Source organism: Callionymus lyra, chromosome 13 (genome assembly GCF_982586985.1).
Source record: "Callionymus lyra chromosome 13, fCalLyr1.hap1.1, whole genome shotgun sequence".
NCBI classification, from domain to species: domain Eukaryota; kingdom Metazoa; phylum Chordata; class Actinopteri; order Syngnathiformes; family Callionymidae; genus Callionymus; species Callionymus lyra.
In genome coordinates, this window is record NC_141830.1 from 4,044,587 (window position 1) to 4,064,586 (window position 20,000).

The 20,000-nt window shown below is 40.1% G+C and overlaps 1 protein-coding gene across 1 annotated transcript in view; it reads left to right on the plus strand.

The window, feature by feature from the left end:
- Positions 1–20,000, plus strand: part of scxa (scleraxis bHLH transcription factor a) — a 20,607-nt gene that overhangs the window by 16 nt on the left and 591 nt on the right. The window contains exons 1-2 of the mRNA XM_087805807.1: positions 1–478; positions 550–766. The exon at positions 1–478 is cut by the window's left edge and continues 16 nt beyond it. Coding sequence (XP_087661933.1) covers positions 105–478; positions 550–766 — 591 coding nt within the window. The 5' untranslated portion in view covers positions 1–104. The remainder of the gene's footprint in view (positions 479–549; positions 767–20,000) is intronic.

Sequence of the window (20,000 nt, forward strand, 5' to 3'; positions counted from 1 at the left end):
AAGTAGGACATTGCCTGGAGAACCTTCTGTCAGCAGAGAAGCTACAATCATTCCTCACTCACTCTACGACTGACAACTTCCTGCCGACCGTCCTCGGGGTAGATATGACGTTCGCCATGTTGCGTACGGCGCCGCCGGCGGGCCGCTTCCTGTACGGCGACATCGCCCTCCTCTCGGAGGACGACGACGAGAACGGGAGCGAGGGCTCCGGCTCCGACGAGCGCTCCAACTTCCGCCTGTCGTCCTCGTCGCCGTCCGCCTTCCACATCAAGATGAACCGGAAGAGGAAGCTGTGCGCGGAGGACGGCGCCGCCGCCGTCGGCGCCATCATGAACCGCCTCGGCCAGCAGGGCTCGCCGCCGCACACCGAGGTCCGCCAGAGGACGGCGGCCAACGCCCGGGAGCGAGATCGCACCAACTCCGTCAACACGGCGTTCACGGCGCTGCGTACGCTCATCCCCACGGAGCCGGCCGACAGGTAGGGCGATGCCACAATGTTTACGTAGCCATCAGCTCGATGGTAAACTTCTCTCCTTCTTCCCGTCGCAGGAAGCTGTCGAAGATCGAGACGCTCCGCCTGGCCAGCAGCTACATCAGTCACCTGGGCAACGTCCTGCTCCTGGGCGAGGGGCTTCACGACGGACAGCCGTGTCACGCACCTTCACCGCCGTTCTTCCACGTCAACTCCTCCCCCACCAGAGGGTCCGACCAATCGGCGCAGCCCAAGCACATCTGTACATTCTGCCTCAGCAACCAGAGAAAAATGGTAAGAGACGCCGAGACGTTCGTGAGATCAAACTTGTAAATATGTCGAAGCCGAGATGCAACGATGGAGGCGACGCCTCCTGGAAAACTATGCGGTAATTTTAGGGTCAATTTGGTGTTTACAGCTGCAGTGAGATCAGTCACTGTAAACCTGACCGGCCCTCAGGGACGTTAAAAAACAAAAGCCTCTTTAAAGTTCTCTTCTTGGGGGTCGAAGGCCTCGGCGTTATGGTGCTGCTGGGAGTTGGATCTACTGGAGCAGGTGCTCCAGAGTCCAGGGCGGATACGACCGGTCGCTCGGACAGCACCGAAGAGTAATGAGTGCAAAAGGGTCAAAGCTTAGTCTTCCCGGTGTTTTCCTGAAGACAAAAAAAGCAATTCAAAAATATTGCTTTATGATTTACGAGAGGCTGTTCATGCAGCCGGGGTCATTTGTGGGCCAATAAAATCCAATGAAAATGCTAAACATGTCGTCTAAACACGCTCACGTCATGAGCTTTACTTTGATATATCTACTGATATATCTACTGATATATCTACTGATATATCTACTCGGTAATATATCATATACTACCTGTCCAAATTGTGCACTTTATTTCTACTTCTGCGATTGTTTATGGATACTGTAAGTAAGTAAGTAAGTAAGTAAGTAAGTAATATTTATTTATATAGAGCTTTTCCAGACCAGGGTCACAAAGCGCTTAAACAATCAAAACAATATTCAATAAAGTATATACTTTAAAGATCAAGATAATACTGATAACAACACAGGAGTTCCAGAAAATCAAGGAAAAGCCTGAACAAATACTGTCTCTTTTTTTTTGGCGCTGATGCTACGATTTCTGCCGACGTTTAATGACAATAAAGGTTTTTTAATTTAAGTCAATGATCAATGGTTTGGAGAGGCTCAGGGGTCACCTGAGAGGCTCAGGGTCACCTGAGAGGCTCAAGGTCACCTGAGAGGCTCTGGGTCACCTGAGAGGCTCAAGGTCACCTGAGAGGCTCTGGGTCACCCGAAAGGCTCGGGGTCACCTGAGAGGCTCAAGGTCACCTGAGAGGCTCGAGGTCACCTGAGAGGCTCAAGGTCACCTGAGAGGCTCGAGGTCACCTGAGAGGCTCGGGGTCACCTGAGAGGCTCAAGGTCACCTGAGAGGCTCGGTGGTGACGGGCGCGTGACAGAGCCTTGATGGATTCAGGACAGGAAATGGACGTAATGGAGAAGTTCCCCGTGTAGGAAAAGCTGTCAGTGTGATGAGAAATAACAGGGATGCCGGAGCCTCGCGTTCAGACGACTCCAGCTGCGCCCCTCAGATGCTGCTCCCCGATGATCGAGAGCTGACGTCCACTCGCCCTCTCCCTCTCCAGCCTCCAGCCGCTGCCCATTTAGCAGGATTTATGGGTAAAGAGCTGACATCTGGCAGTTCCCCCCCCCATTACCCCAGCAGTGTGTGAAAACTAATACTCTCCTCAGTGTCTAAACCCGGAGACCCTTTAGCGGGGGGATAACCTCAGCGGTGCGTCTCCCCCTCCTCCTCCTCGGGAGTGAAAGTCTAGACGCCGTCCGTGTCCGAACCCCAGACGCCTTCTGTCTCGGAGAGACGCGAACCTCCATCTTTTCCTGCCGTCGACTCACACCTCCGATCTCGTGGCGTCCGCTGGCCTCGTCCCCCCCGAGGCGGATCTCGCGGCGCTAGCGTATCGATCGGGCGGGCGGAGGTCGGCGCCGTCAGGAGGGAGAGGCCGTAACACTATCTGCTGATGCATGCTGGGTAGAGAACACTTGTGCGTGTGGAGAGAGACAGACGCGAATACTTAAAGTCAACCCCGTCGAGGCTCTCGTAGGTTTTTTACGTTCGTATTTCCGCGCGAGGCGAGTCCTGACAGCTCGACATCACCTGCTTCGCTCCCCGGTGACGGGAAATCAATCCGACACGGAGAGAAAGATTTTAAAAAAAAAAAAGCTCTTTGGGAATAGAAACGAACAAGAGAATACGTTTTGTTCGTTCTCCCTCTGACTGGTTTGTTACCGTTTACCGCAGAAATACTTTGTTTATTTGTTGTGTTTTGTACGAACAATTTACTACTAAACATTTAATAAATCAAAATAATGTTTTAAAAATACACATAATTACAGTTTATAATGTCTTCAGGGACTCCAGGATGGAGAGCTTTTTCTAGCTCTAAACGATACGTCAAAGATATTTAATTATATTACATTCAAATGAAAAAACTTGTGGTGATAAAAGAAAACAACATGTTTCACTTCTTTGATTTGTAATCTTGAACTAAACCAACGTATTTGTAACAAATCAGTTTCAAAATATATTTGAAAATGGTTTCGTTTAAAGGAAATGATTGTTTCATTCAAATAATGTTCTCTTTTTTCAAATACAAAATATATAAATGTATTATTTCAAAGTTATTTGAAATCGTATTAAGGACGGTTTCTAATTTGTTAGTATCGTTGCATCATCTTTATACCACAAAAGTAATTACAAAACAAAATCAAAAGTACAAACCGTATGTTTCCCCTCCAAGTACATACAGTTTTTCATTAGTTTTTAAAATTTAAAGTAGAATTTCTTGTTGTTGCAGAAAATGTGACACAAATAACACGTTCCTTAAACACTTTGAAAGTCAAATTAAACTTTAATTCTATATAATAACTGGGTTTTATGATAGTCATTCCCTAGAAAGCGTTTGTAAGTGAAAATACATTATTTTCCTGCTCTATAAATCCACATGACAAGAGTATTAACGTTACCCTCAGTGGTAGTAGAACACATGAACGTAATTGTTCAACTAAATCAAATGCAGGTAATTTAAAAGTCATATGGGGGGAAGAAAGAAAGGAAAAAAAAATCAACCTTGATTGTCCAAACCTGAGCCTCTTTTCTTTCTGTGGAAAAGTGTCTTCGGTGCGTCCGAGTGCGACGGAGGACCGAGCGATGATTGCCGGTGATTACTGTAGGAAACCATGGCGATGCTAAAACCAGCCTCGTGTCCTGAGAGCGTCTCTGGACGTCGACGCTCACGAGGATCATCGCAGCTGTCGGCTCCAGTCGGAGCGACGGCGTCAATTATGCTGTTTCCAGTGCGGTGAGGTGGAAAAGTGAGAAAAATAGACCCTCATTTCCTCCTATTATGTGTACACACGGTGTAGCCGTTGCAAAATAAACACTTGTGTTAGTGGTAATGACCGCAGCTCGGCGTGCTAATCCATATCATATTAAATATTCAGTGGAATTGGAAATAAGGGTCATTAAAGCGTTCTTTCCTATATTTGAAGGAGCCACGAAGTTAAAGAAAAAACAGGATTTACTTTGGCTTCGATCGGACTTCGCTGCCGTGAGATTACACTTCATTATATCGTCTGCTTTAAACACGGTTTACTTTCAATGTCTGTATTGAAATGATGAATTAATGTTTAAAATAATGGTGGTTTTACAACATTCTGTAAGTGCTACAGAAAACATGCACAGAGTGAGACAGGAAACCTTCATTTCAAATATTAAACTTCTGGTTTTTATTTACTGAATGAGGGAAAAAGATGATTGTTTTTCAATGTAATGTGAAATTTAAAAGAGTTTTAATGTTGGTAATGAATCACTTCATCTTTATTTGATGACTTATTTTAACCAGTGGTGGAGGCAGAAGTGACGTATATCAGGGTTATAATGAAAACTGGGGTTTCATTTTTCTTTTTAATATTACATTTCAAATTCGTTTTACTGCAAAAAATAAATCAAATCTCAGTGGAATTTTCACACAAATATTTACTTTTAACCATAACACAGATAAAAACTATTAATCTTAATAAAGGAAGATGATTAATTAGAATCATTGATATCATTTAAGTTATCGATTATTACTGTCTGAAATGTGATTTCTTCTGAAAAACCGAAATAGTGGTTTTAAATCGACTCCAAAATAAACTAATGAAAACGACTTCAATACAAACTGTAGATGATTTATTTGTAGTTTTTTGTAAGTTAAATTCCAACATGAAACTGTCTACTGTAGAGGACACTGGTCACGGAAGCTCATCTGATCTAGACGTTCAGATTTATGGACATTATTAAAATCTGCTGGAAAATAAAGTCCATGCACTTCAGTTCAAACGATTTTGCTTCAGATTATTTCACCATTTATTCTTCTTAAGAGATATATTTGACGAAGCTAATAGCCTAGCATGAGTCAGCAGGTCCACGACCTTCTCCTTGTCCTGCGACGTCTTCATCTGGGGATGTGCAGAGCAGACTCGGGGTCAGGGGTCGAGGGTCGTCTTAAATCCCATCACTGTCGGGAAGATTGACGCACATATCCTGCTGTACCGTCAGGTGTCTTCACTCAACCTGCACAGCCTTAAATCACGAGCACGTCACGAGCGTCAAAGCGGACGACCATCTGCCGCCGCGTCGCTCCAGCACATGTGGACGCGAGCGAAGGTACGTGGGGGCCTCGGCCGAACCCCCGAATCACTCGCAGGACTTTTATGGCTTCCTCCGTTTATTTCCTTTGGCCCGAAGACATGGACGGGTGTCAAGTGCGTTCACTGGCATAAACAGATACGCTGGATGATTTGCCAATAAAAGCACTTTCAGCGAGAACCTCTTTTTTTTTTTTAACCAAGACTTGGACTTGACAAGTTCCTTGAGCCAAATATTGAAATCCTGATTAAAATTTTTCATCAGCAAAATAAAGCTGACCTTGTGGTTGTGGCGGGAAATCAACACGTTTTTCAGAAAGTGAAGCGAAAACTGTGAAAGGAGTGGAGTGTAGGCGTGAGAGGATCGATCCAAATATTGATGAAATCACGTTTATCATCTCGATCAAGATATTCAGGACTAGATCCAAGTCTGGACAGAAAAATGGAGAAACTGTGACGTTGGTTTATGCTCTGGAAACCAATTTTTTGTTTTGGACATTCAATCTCATTTATATCCCCTTTATTCGGTGACGATAATGACATGCATGGAAAGTGATATAGTTTCTGTGGTATTTTAAAGTAAACTCTATGTATTAACAAGTCCACATAATTGTACTTCAAGGGTTGGATATGGTACTGAAGTTAAATTATTTAAAATATTCTAGTTATTGGAGGGTAGGTTGTAAAGAACAACAACAAGAAAATTTGAATTAATACTGATGATAATCCACTGTAAACTAAAATACAAAATATTACTACAGTAGTCATCTTACACCAAGAGCAGTTGTACCACTATCATGATTTCCCAAAATAAATATTTTAAATATTTCAGAAGAACAAATACAAAGTCAAACATCAGGCTCATTCTTAAGAAGTTACAATGAAGATTTTACTGATTTTAAAGTGATTAAAGTACAAAATCGTGTTAATGGCAACAACATTTAAAATAAAAAGTATCGGTTAAAGTGTCAGGAATATTGTAACTTTTATTTAACGTATTAAAACTTTGGTCCCAAACCAGTTGTGGGATAAAATAAATCAAGTATTATGAAGTTAAGATATTGTAGAAGAGCCACAGGAAAATATGGAATAAAAATACAGTAAATCTAAATAAATGAAAGTATAATAAAGATGTTATAACCAAATTGCTCCAGACAAGTTAATGAAGACGAGACAGTGACGGGGGTCACATCTTTCCAAGGGTGAGGCTGAGGTCAGAGGTCAACAGTAGTTTTGCCTTCTATGAAAAAACAAATCTTTCTTCAGCAGCAAAGGAAACAGACTTGGTGGAAAAAAAACACTTCAAGTAAAACTGCAATGTGCAAGTGGAAAGTGATATAGTGACTTATCTATTTCTGCACCAGTGAAAATATGTGTATTTTGAATACAAAAGTGGAAAAGATCGAATAAAATACAGTTGATATTTAAAATGAATTTCATCTGACCATGAAAAGTGAGTTTTAGACACACTTCTACACACAGGCTGGTTATGTGTGTGTGTGTGTGTGTGTGTGTGTGTCTGGAAGTCATTGGCAGCTCTGTGCGAAGCAACAAATGAGCTAATTGTTCTGTAAATGATTTATTCTCTGCTGAGGCCTCGGTGTTTAATTCGAGTCCCGCTATTAGAAACACATTGACTGTCGGCTTTGATGGTGATTTTAAAGAAGCCTGGAAACCACTGGCAGTGAAACGCCCTCCGTGCTCTCTCTCGCACACACACACACACACACACACACACACACACACACACACACACACACACACACACACACACACACACACACACACACACACACACACACACACACACACACACACACACACACACACACACACACACACACACACACACACACACACACAAGGGCGTGTAGGCCACCGCAGTCGCAGACTTTTATCAAAACCATGTCATTTCAGAGACTTTTCTTTTCAGCCAGACAACTTCTAACCCCGGGAGAGAGAAAAAAACAAAAACAGGTTTTGAGTCGCGAGCGAGTCCTGGTCTGAGAGTCCTGGTCTGAGAGTCCTGGTCTGTGCTTTCAACACTCGCTGGAATAATGGCGTGGAGGAGGAAGTCGTGGAAAGAAAGCAGGAGAGAAAATCGCCGACTACTAATCAGTGCCGCCATTTATCCTCCAGTTTGGACGTTTGTTTTTTTTCGACTGTGCCGAAATTTCACTTCGCCTCTTTATAGAGAGCAAGCGAAGCACGTCTGAAGGCTTCGATGGAACTCGTGCTAATGACCGACCGTGGTCTGTTCGGGCATCAGATTATTAGTTTGGATTCTGCTGGAAAAAGCCATCACTTGTGCGTGATGTTTGAAGGTCGTGGATGAAAACCCCAAATTTCTCCAAATCATTGATAAAACCGGCGTTGACCCCTGAGTTAAAGTGCTTCGTGACGGCGCCGGATTCTTTCACCTCGTGAGTTACGCCGATGAAGAGAATCCAAGATAGCTCGTATAATTCCGCCGATATATTCTCGCCCACGCCCGCCTCCACTCGGAGTTGTGTATCGGTGTGTGTATTGCTGTGTGTATCGGTGTGTGCCGTCATGCGCGGATCCGTCCGTACGTTTCCAGGCCCAGATGGAAGCAGTTAAAGCCTAATTTAACACCAGCAGAAGGAGCCGGGTCAGATAACTAACAAAATCTATTAGCCAAGCCATCATTCTGTTGTCGTTCGCTCTTCGGGGAGACGCCAGTTTCTCGCAGTAATTTCAAACAAAAGCATATTGAGCTGGAGCTGCGTCCACAAGGTTTATATTTTTTAACTCCTGGTCGACGTTAGCTTCGACGACCCTGCGCCGGTTTGTGCGTCTGTCTTCGCTGGAACGAAAACACACCTGACATTAGCATCCGTCATAATAAACATTCGTTAACGTTGAGACTGTTCTTTGTACTTTCAGCAGAAAAACATGAAACTAGAGAGTAGTAGTAGAGTTTTTTTTTGCGTACCTCCAGTACTATCAACAATAAATATAAATCTACCTTCTTTACACATGTCTGTCTATGTTGAAGCACATAGCATGAACAGCCTCAGTCCCAAAAGAATCATCACAATCAGAAAGTGTATATAAAAAAGTAGGAACACAATGAAGTAGAAACGACCGCCTTGACTCTCTGTATATACTGTATATATTTTACTGCTGTTGACATGTCGAAGGATGTACAAAGTGATCAACTGTGACATCACTCAAGTCAGTGGTCGCAGACTCAATCAAACCCAAAGTTTTAAAGTCAAATATAATCCATATTTGTTTATAATTCCAAAACTAACACTCCTTGAACAGGTTGGAATGAAGATGCTTCACTATCTTTCATCAATTTCCCTCCATTCTGAATCAGTTATTTTGGTTATTTTTCAGATTTATAGAACTTTATTAAGTGCTATTTACAAGATAAGATATAAGATTTATTCCTTATATATTGGGAAAATTAAGGGATTTATAATGTGTTTTCCTTGGTTATGATACAGACATGCATGGGAAGAGAAACAGTTTCTGATGTACTTTAAATCAAAGTCATTGTACCAACAAGCAAACAAATGTACTTGTTGGGCTGAATATGACCCACTTTTTCATTTGAAAACATTGAATTATTGGAGAGTTTATTGTAAATAGCAACAAGAACATTGGAAATAAAACTGAATAAAGCTATACATCTTTCAATGATATCTTGAAACTCTATAATGAAGACGCAAAATAATAACCATCATCTTACAGCGACAGCCATTCATTGGTGCTTCCAACTAAACCTCCATTTATGACTAACTTGAGACGTCATATCGTAGTTATCCATGTGAACCGGAAACGCTTGTATTGCCAGAGATAGAAAAAGAAAACTGGATTTTTGAAGTTGGTGTTGGGATCATGTCAAATACAACATAACTTTACCGTTGACTGTAAATCAATAGTTAAGATCAGCGGCATCACTGCAGTATTTATATATATATATATATGAATAAATCCATAAGTTTTTTATAATGCAACAAATACAATAGGCGTGTTAAGATAATCTTTCCAACTTAAATCCGTGATATTCTGAGTTTCATTAGCCTTGAGCTTGAACTCTTTTGAGAAACCGATAGAAGGTCCATCCTCCAATAAAACCTGATTATTTTACTCAAAGCTGTTTTTCTAACAACTCTGCCAACATGAAAAAACAAAAACTTTACCCACTGAATTTGAAGGGACGTATATTTAACAGGAGTTTGCTGATGCAAGGTGCAGCCATTAAACGTGTAATATGGCAGAGTTGAGTCATCCAAGATGAGTGAAAAATGACACGCGGCGTGTTCTAGCATCATTATAACAGGTTATAAAAACCCGGGCAATTATTATTGAGTGTGGTCGGCTCGTGTGAGTCTAAGAAAAAAAGTCAAGTTTTTTAAGGCAGTCACCGTGATGAAACCACAATGAACAAAAAGTACACGTCTGGTGTTTCCAAGCCACAAAATGGCAGACTGTGGCATGTTGAGCGCGAGCTTCATTTGAATGTCTGGACGACGTGATATTTATTACCGTTTCAACGTATGTGTCGTCGATAATTATTTACGATGGTCATTACGACGTGTATTAAGTATTGTAAGACGCTGGCGCCACATCGTTGGCGAATTGATGAAACTATACGTCCTCCATTTCATTTAGCGCCCCGGTGCCGATCCGGCCCAACCATCCGTGGACCATTACACCAGTGGAATCATTCTGTTTCCAGCGAGTCATTCCTCTCGTCATGCCGCTTGAAACCAAATTAGATGTTTAGACTTGACAGACCAGATTAACACTCGAGGAAAGACGGGGAGTGCTTGGAAAATACAGTTATTAGAACGCAGGAAAATCTAAATCTGGGTTCGAGACGGTCTTTAGAAAAAAGGCTTCTGTCACTGGAGGAAAACAATAATATTTCTCCAGCGATGGTGTTATCGTCTCGCCGAATCTAAAATAAACTCCTGGAGGTAATCTTATTAGTGACGGACAAATCAGCCCAGAGGGAGGCCCGCGGGGCGTCTTTAAACCCGACCCCGTCATATTAGTGTTGGGTCCGTGTTATGACTGAAGCTTCCCTCGACTGTTTAGACTGAACGACTCGGACTGGAGCGTTTTTTTTTTTTCAAGCCTCTCATCAAACAGCCTGACACCTTCGTCTGCATCATTACTTTTTAATTCCTTTTAGTGGCAGAGCGACACTTACGTCACCCCGGACCATGTGTAATAAGTCGCTCTGGCATCGGTTTAAGCGAAAGGTTTTCGGAGAACAGCAGTGACAGCCAGGACTGCTGCTTCTAATGCAACTCTTTCATTTACCTTCACGCTCTCAGCAGAGGCGTTTTTACAGAGTCGTGGGCAGTAACGCACCGTCCCACCGTCAAGACCAATCAGGATTCAAGTGATAGTTCACCCGAAATTCCAACTTCACTTATGTTCTACTCACCCCCATGTTGACTAATGTTGGGATTATTTTCAGAGTAATCTGTTCCTTTTAAGAGACAAGAAACATGTTTGTTCTTTTTAATGTAGCGATTGGATGTCCAAAAAGACACTTAAAAACATCAAAATACTTTACTATACTGTAAACTCCATCTTGTATTGAAGCCCCGACATTGGAATTATCAACGAAATCTCAATATCGTGAGATGTAGCATGAGTAGCCTCAAAGCTTCTGCTAAAACTAGCCTGAAATAAAGGGATGTTACAGTCGAGCAGTATATGAAGGTATTTGGATGTTTTTTAAGTGTCTTTTTGGACGAAGATGAAGACGAAGACAACTGAGCTCCAGTCGCTACATTAAAATGAACAAACATTTTTGTCTAGAACTCTAACAAGGACAGATTACTCACAATAAACCCAACATTAATCAACATGAGGGTGAGTAGAAAATTATTTTTTTTAACTTTGAACTATCGTAAATGCAACACAACTAAAAATCCATCCATAGCTTGGTTAGAAACTGAAACTTCTTCGACCTCAAGTAACAACTTTACCTACTGAGCTCTTAAAGCTTTTTTGTTTTTTTTATTTGTGTTCATCCATTCCTTATATAAATTTGTTTATAAAGGTTTTTTTCATAAAATAACAAACTTAAGGCTCTGGTCATTATAATGTGGTCTTTCAATGTTTAAAATCAAAGTAGATTAATGGTCATGTGGTTGATCTATTAAAATATCAGTGTTTACATCAATTTTAGGATCTAATATTGTCTATAAAAAAATCCACGTAGACTTCAATAGATTTAACCTAATGTAGGATAAATATGAGTTGGGAGCGTTTGAGGAAACACAAAATTAGGATCAACACACACATCTGGGAATGAAAAGACAACATCACTGTCAGACTTTCCTGTAAAAGAAAGTCATATAAATATATACATGGTTTTGTTTTGTTTTTTCGGCCTTCAATTTAATTTGTAAAAGATTTTGATGCAGTAATTAACAAAGATAATTATCCATAGACTGTCTTAATGAAAACTTCTGTGTATTTCACTCATTTATATTTTCTCTTACAAAAGATTTACACACTACCTTCTTTTTTTCTTAAGTTAAACTAAGAGATTCGTATTTCTATGCAGCTCCTTTTGAATCTTTAGACCGTAAAATCGGAACTTTGAGGCACAAAGTGTTAATGAACGATTCTATTTTCATACATGACATTTTTTACCACATAAAATTGGTTGGAGGTCAATAAGTACAAACATGATTAATACAAAGCGGTTTGTGGACTTTTGAGAAAATGATAAAGGATGGAAAAAGGATTTGAGCGTCACCTACAGAAATATACGGTAATCATTTGAATTCCTCGCCAACTTAAATCGCCAGAAACAAATGAAAGTGTGAACAAACAAACAACGAAAACATAACCGTCTTGGCCGAGGCAGCGAAAATCTTATAAGTGCAAAAGCATGTCGAGGTAATAGCAAAGTAATAACCAATCCTGGCCTCTCCGTCCAGCTGGAGGAAAGATCGACAAGAACGGTTTCTCCTCCGACCCGGGTCTGGTTCTGTGGGAGGACCCGGGATCTCGGTCCAAATCCTATGATCTCACGCTCTCATTACCTCTGGATACCTCTTCCAAAATATCAACCCACCTTTATCAGTCAAAGATTTTTTCCTACACCTACACTTTTGAGCCGCGTCTGGGAGGAAATGTGGAACAGGTGTCGGGCTGATGGGAGGAAGGTGAGAGTGGGCGAGAGGATACGAGAGAAGACTCACCAGAGGACTCACTGCTCGGGTTCTTTTACCACCAGGACCAGACCTGCAGTCACGTGAAGCCATGTTTATCTGCAGGTGACAACAAACCGGTGCTGTGTCTCAAATCACATACTTCTCTTAGTATACTAGAAGTTAGTATGCATCAGGATCGTGTACATACTAACTAGTAACTAATTCTCCACAGATAGTATGTCTCAAATCACATACTTCTCTTAGTATACTAGAAGTTAGTATCATCAGGATAGTGTACGTACTAACTAGTAACTAATCCTCCACAGATAGTATGTCTCAAATCACATACTTCTCTTAGTATACTAGAAGTTAGTATGCATCAGGATAGTGTACGTACTAACTAGTAACTAATCCTCCACAGATAGTATGTCTCAAATCACATACTTCTCTTAGTATACTAGAAGTTAGTATGCATCAGGATAGTGTACATACTAACTAGTAACTAATCCTCCACAGATAGTATGTCTCAAATCAAACTCTGCTGCTACACACTAACAGGAAATGATGCGACAGCTTCTTCTTCTACTTCTATTTAACGATGATTTCAACCAGCTGTAGGAACACTATCGCCACCTGCTGGCAGCACGTTTTGCAATTTTGGAAAAAGAAATAAAGAAAAAATATGAGAATCGATATATTCCGAGATATTTAAGCTGGTATCAGCAGCGAAGACGTGTTTATCCTCCTACTGCTGCTGATGAAAATACACCTGTACGTATATAAATATATATATATATATATATATTTATATATATATATATATATTAATATATGACGTAACTTCTGTTTAAAACGTCACTAAGATGGAGTCGTTCAGTGTAGAAAGTGTCCATCGATCCATACTCAGTGGGTGTTTTAGTGTCAATCTAGTGTGTATGAAGCACTACATTTACAATTACAAGAATTGAGACGCACTTACGCACTAAAAATACTAACTTTGAGTACACAAGTATGTGATTTGAGACACAGCACGGGTTGAAAAAAGCTCACATGTCAGGACGACTGAGCGAATCCTTCCGAGGGAGGCTGACATGTGTTGCACATCACTCACTGGTCTGCTCCATAAATCCCACACTGATCCCTGAACAGCGAATGGTAGCGGAGGTTGAGGTGAGCAGGGAAAATGTGATGTTATTTTCCTGGCCAGATAGAGAAGGTTTTGGTCCACCGGGCCAGCAAATCACGGCGCCTCTGATACCAGCGATGAGAAGCACGGCTGTCACGGGTATCAGCTGATGATGTCACTTGAAAGATCTCAGCGTGAAGCCACATCATGACTCACGGTGCCGGAGATCACCGAGGATTAGAGGGATCATGAATCTGATAAAGGAGTCATGACATTTATTTAAGACATATTTCTAGCTAAATCACATCAAATATGAATTGATATGTTGTAGTAAATGTTCTTCTCTCCATGACGCAGTAACTTCTCATCAGGACCATGTTTTACACTCATTACTTTATTAAGTTGCTCTGAAATCTGGGCGAACGAGAGGTTACGAGAGTCCATGATGACGTAATAATGGCTTCACTCCTCCTCCAGCTGTGATCACGCTTTATTTGTACAATGAGTCCCTTGGAGGTGGAGACTTCCGGAATTGATGACGCACTTGACCAATCACAGCAGAGTGGGTTTGGTTATGATAAACAAGATTTGATCTCCAGAACAACAAAGTGTTTTTCAGTGGGCGGAGCTTAAGATCATTTTCTAATGTCAATATTTCAATGAAAAGAGAGTTTTGTACAAACACACACTGATGATACAATAGAGTCACACATCACAACAACACACACTGATAATACAATAGAGTCACACATCACAACAACACACACTGATGATACAATAGAGTCACACATCACAACAACACACACACTGATGATACAAAAGAGTCACACATCACAACAACATACAAACTGATGATACAATAGAGTCACACATCACAACAACACACACTGATGATACAATAGAGTCACACATCACAACAACACACACACTGATGATACAAAAGAGTCACACATCACAACAACACACACTGATGATACAATAGAGTCACACATCACAACAACACACACACTGATGATACAAAAGAGTCACACATCACAACAACACACACTGATGATACAATAGAGTCACACATCACAACAACACACACTGATGATACAATAGAGTCACACATCACAACAACACACACACTGATGATACAAAAGAGTCACACATCACAACAACACACACTGATAATACAATAGAGTCACACATCACAACAACACACACTGATGATACAATAGAGGCACACATCACAACAACACACACACTGATGATACAAAAGAGTCACACATCACAACAACATACAAACTGATGATACAATAGAGTCACACATCACAACACACACACTGATGATACAATATAGTCACACATCACAACACACACATTGATGATACAATATAGTCACACATCACAACAACACACACACTGATGATACAATAGAGTCACACATCACAACAACACACACACACTGATGATACAATAGAGTCACACATCACAACAACAAACACACACTGATGATACAATAGAGTCACACATCACAACAACACACAGACACTGATGATACAATAGAGTCACACATTACAACAACACACACACACTGATGATACAATAGAGTCACACATCACAACAACACACACACTGATGATACAATAGAGTCACACATCACAACAACACACAGACACTGATGATACAATAGAGTCACACATTACAACAACACACACACACTGATGATACAATAGAGTCACACATCACAACAACACACACTGATGATACAATAGAGTCACACATCACAACAACACACACACGCTGATGATACAATAGAGTCACACATCACAACAACACACACACACTGATGATACAATAGAGTCACACATCACAACACACACATTGATGATACAATATAGTCACACATCACAACAACACACACACTGATGATACAATAGAGTCACACATCACAACAACACACACACACTGATGATACAATAGAGTCACACATCACAACAACAAACACACACTGATGATACAATAGAGTCACACATCACAACAACACACAGACACTGATGATACAATAGAGTCACACATTACAACAACACACACACACTGATGATACAATAGAGTCACACATCACAACAACACACACACTGATGATACAATAGAGTCACACATCACAACAACACACAGACACTGATGATACAATAGAGTCACACATTACAACAACACACACACTGATGATACAATAGAGTCACACATCACAACAACACACACTGATGATACAATAGAGTCACACATCACAACAACAAACACACACGCTGATGATACAATAGTCACACATCACAACACACACACTGATGATACAATAGAGTCACACATCACAACAACACACACTGATGATACACTAGAGTCACACATCACAACAACAAACACACACTGATGATACAATAGAGTCACACATCACAACAACAGACACTGATGATACAATAGAGTCACACATCACAACAACACACACTGATAATACAATAGAGTCACACATCACAACAACACACACTGATGATACAATAGAGTCACACATCACAACAACACACACACTGATGATACAAAAGAGTCACACATCACAACAACATACAAACTGATGATACAATAGAGTCACACATCACAACACACACACTGATGATACAATATAGTCACACATCACAACACACACATTGATGATACAATATAGTCACACATCACAACAACACACACACTGATGATACAATAGAGTCACACATCACAACAACACACACACACTGATGATACAATAGAGTCACACATCACAACAACAAACACACACTGATGATACAATAGAGTCACACATCACAACAACACACAGACACTGATGATACAATAGAGTCACACATTACAACAACACACACACACTGATGATACAATAGAGTCACACATCACAACAACACACACACTGATGACACAATAGAGTCACACATCACAACAACACACAGACACTGATGATACAATAGAGTCACACATTACAACAACACACACACACTGATGATACAATAGAGTCACACATCACAACAACACACACTGATGATACAATAGAGTCACACATCACAACAACACACACACGCTGATGATACAATAGAGTCACACATCACAACAACACACACACACTGATGATACAATAGAGTCACACATCACAACACACACATTGATGATACAATATAGTCACACATCACAACAACACACACACTGATGATACAATAGAGCCACACATCACAACAACACACACACACTGATGATACAATAGAGTCACACATCACAACAACAAACACACACTGATGATACAATAGAGTCACACATCACAACAACACACAGACACTGATGATACAATAGAGTCACACATTACAACAACACACACACACTGATGATACAATAGAGTCACACATCACAACAACACACACACTGATGATACAATAGAGTCACACATCACAACAACACACAGACACTGATGATACAATAGAGTCACACATTACAACAACACACACACTGATGATACAATAGAGTCACACATCACAACAACACACACTGATGATACAATAGAGTCACACATCACAACAACAAACACACACGCTGATGATACAATAGAGTCACACATCACAACACACACACTGATGATACAATAGAGTCACACATCACAACAACACACACTGATGATACACTAGAGTCACACATCACAACAACAAACACACACTGATGATACAATAGAGTCACACATCACAACAACAGACACTGATGATACAATAGAGTCACACATCACAACAAAACACACACTGATGATACAATAGAGTCACACATCACAACAAAACACACACTGATGATACAATAGAGTCACACATCACAACAACACACACACACACTGATGATACAATAGAGTCACACATAACAACAACACACACACACTGATGATACAATAGAGTCACACATCACAACAAAACACACACTGATGATACAATAGAGTCACACATCACAACAACACACACACACACTGATGATACAATAGAGTCACACATAACAACAACACACACACACTGATGATACAATAGAGTCACACATAACAACAACACACACACACTGATGATACAATAGAGTCACACATCACAACAAAACACACACTGATGATACAATAGAGTCACACATCACAACAACACACACACACACTGATGATACAATAGAGTCACACATCACAACAACACACACACACTGATGATACAATAGAGTCACACATCACAACAACACACACACACTGATGATACAATAGAGTCACACATAACAACAACACCCTTGATTCAATAAGTTTAACTTAAAAGAAACGAGAGAAAGTTACTTTTCATAACAAACGGAAAAAGACAAATTTGCCAACTGCACAGACCAGTGTAAAAAGTAAAGAACAAAAATGAAATAACTTAATAAAATAAAATCATTCTTCAACAAAATTAAAGGTTTTGAAAGGAGGAAAAAAACAAGACGGATCTTTTAGTCTCGAGACTGACGTCAGCATCAAGTCCACAACGGGAACTACAATCTTGGCACTCAGAGTTTTTATTAAATAATTTGTTACAACCAAAAGAAAAGTAACACAGTTACAATAAAGTGTTGCTAAACTCCCAACAGTGGATTCAAGTTCTGTAACCGCTTTGTGTGAAAAATTAAACCAATTATTCATCCACTCTTGGCCCGACTCTGTCGAGTCTTCACTTCTTCTGGGGTGAAAAACTATTAAAGAGTGAAGTGAATCAAGACAACCTGGCGCAGGAAACACTTGTGTTACAAATAAGAGCCTCAGGGGGAGAGAAATTTAAGCTGATTGTTCAATTATATTCATTCCTGAATCACAAAGTTGGCAAAACAGCAGCACAAACAACTTAATGAGGAAAATGACTGCCATAGCAGCGGAGAAATAGAAGATTTAAAGAGCAAAGTGTAGCAAATTAAATGATATGTGACCCATTTATTTGCAGCTTTTATTTTGAAAAATAAACATGTGGTCAGCTGAAGAAGGTTGAAGGTAATTAAACAGTAGTGTGTGGTTCAAGGTCATGAGTTTGACACGTCTTTTGTTTCAGCCCCACATGTTATCGGTTGTAAATGAAAATACACTAATAAAGTTGAATAAGAATCACAAAGTCGACTTGTTTCGATGAGGATCAATAAAAGTGAAAAGTCATATTATTTGCTTTGTTAAATTCAAAAATGCATTAGGAATCTATTGGCTATAACATCTAGTTTGGGTTCACGAAAACAAACTAGAAAGAGTGCAGTGTAGTACTGGAATAAGTACTGGAAGAAGTAGTTGAATTAGTTGTGGAAGTAGTAGTGGAATTAGTAGTTGTGGAAGTAGTTTTGGAAGTAATAGTGGAATTAGTAGTAGTGGAATTAGTAGTGGAATTAGTAGTTGTGGAAGTAGTTTTGGAAGTAATAGTGGAATTAGTAGTAGTGGAATTAGTAGTTGTGGAAGTAGTTTTGGAAGTAATAGTGGAATTAGTAGTAGTGGAATTAGTAGTTGTGGAAGTAGTTTTGGAAGTAATAGTGGAATTAGTAGTAGTGGAAGTAGTAGTGGAATTAGTAGTTGTGGAAGTAGTTTTGGAAGTAGTAGTGGAATTAGTAGTAGTGGAAGTAGTCGTGGAATTAGTAGTTGTTGAAGTAGTTGTGGAAGTAGTAGTTGTGGAAGTAGTTTTGGAAGTAATAGTGGAATTAGTAGTAGTGGAATTAGTAGTTGTGGAAGTAGTTTTGGAAGTAATAGTGGAATTAGTAGTAGTGGAAGTAGTAGTGGAATTAGTAGTTGTGGAAGTAGTTATGGAAGTAATAGTGGAATTAGTAGTAGTGGAAGTAGTAGTGGAATTAGTAGTTGTGGAAGTAGTTGTGGAAGTAGTAGTTGTGGAAGTAGTTGTGGAAGTAGTAGTGGAATTAGTAGTAGTGGAAGTAGTAGTGGAATTAGTAGTTGTGGAAGTAGTTGTGGAAGTAGTAGTTGTGGAAGTAGTTGTGGAAGTAGTAGTTGTGGAAGTAGTTGTGGAAGTAGTAGTTGTGGGAATTACTAATTTATTAGTGAAATTAGTAATAGTGGAAGTAGTAGTGGAATTAGTAGTATTGGAAGTAGTTGTGGAATTAGTAGTATTGGAAGTAGTCGTGGAATTAGTAGTAGTGGAAGTAGTTGTGGAATTAGTAGTATTGGAAGTAGTTGTGGAATTAGTAGTAGTGGAAGTAGTAGTGGAATTACTAGAAGTAGTAGTAGTAGAAGTAGTAGTGGAAGTAGTAGTGGAAGTAGTAGTGGAAGTAGTAGTAGAAGTAGTAGTAGAAGTAGTAGTAGAAGTAGTAGTGGAAGTAGTAGGTTACAGTGGAAGGAGTTGAAAGTTGAGTTGAAAAGTTTCCTCATTGAAATGAACGGGGAAAAATGGTAGAAAAAGAGGAATAAAAGAAAGAATGGAAGAGATAAAAGAGAACTTGTCCACAGACTACACACCAACCATATCTACACGAAGAGAGAAAC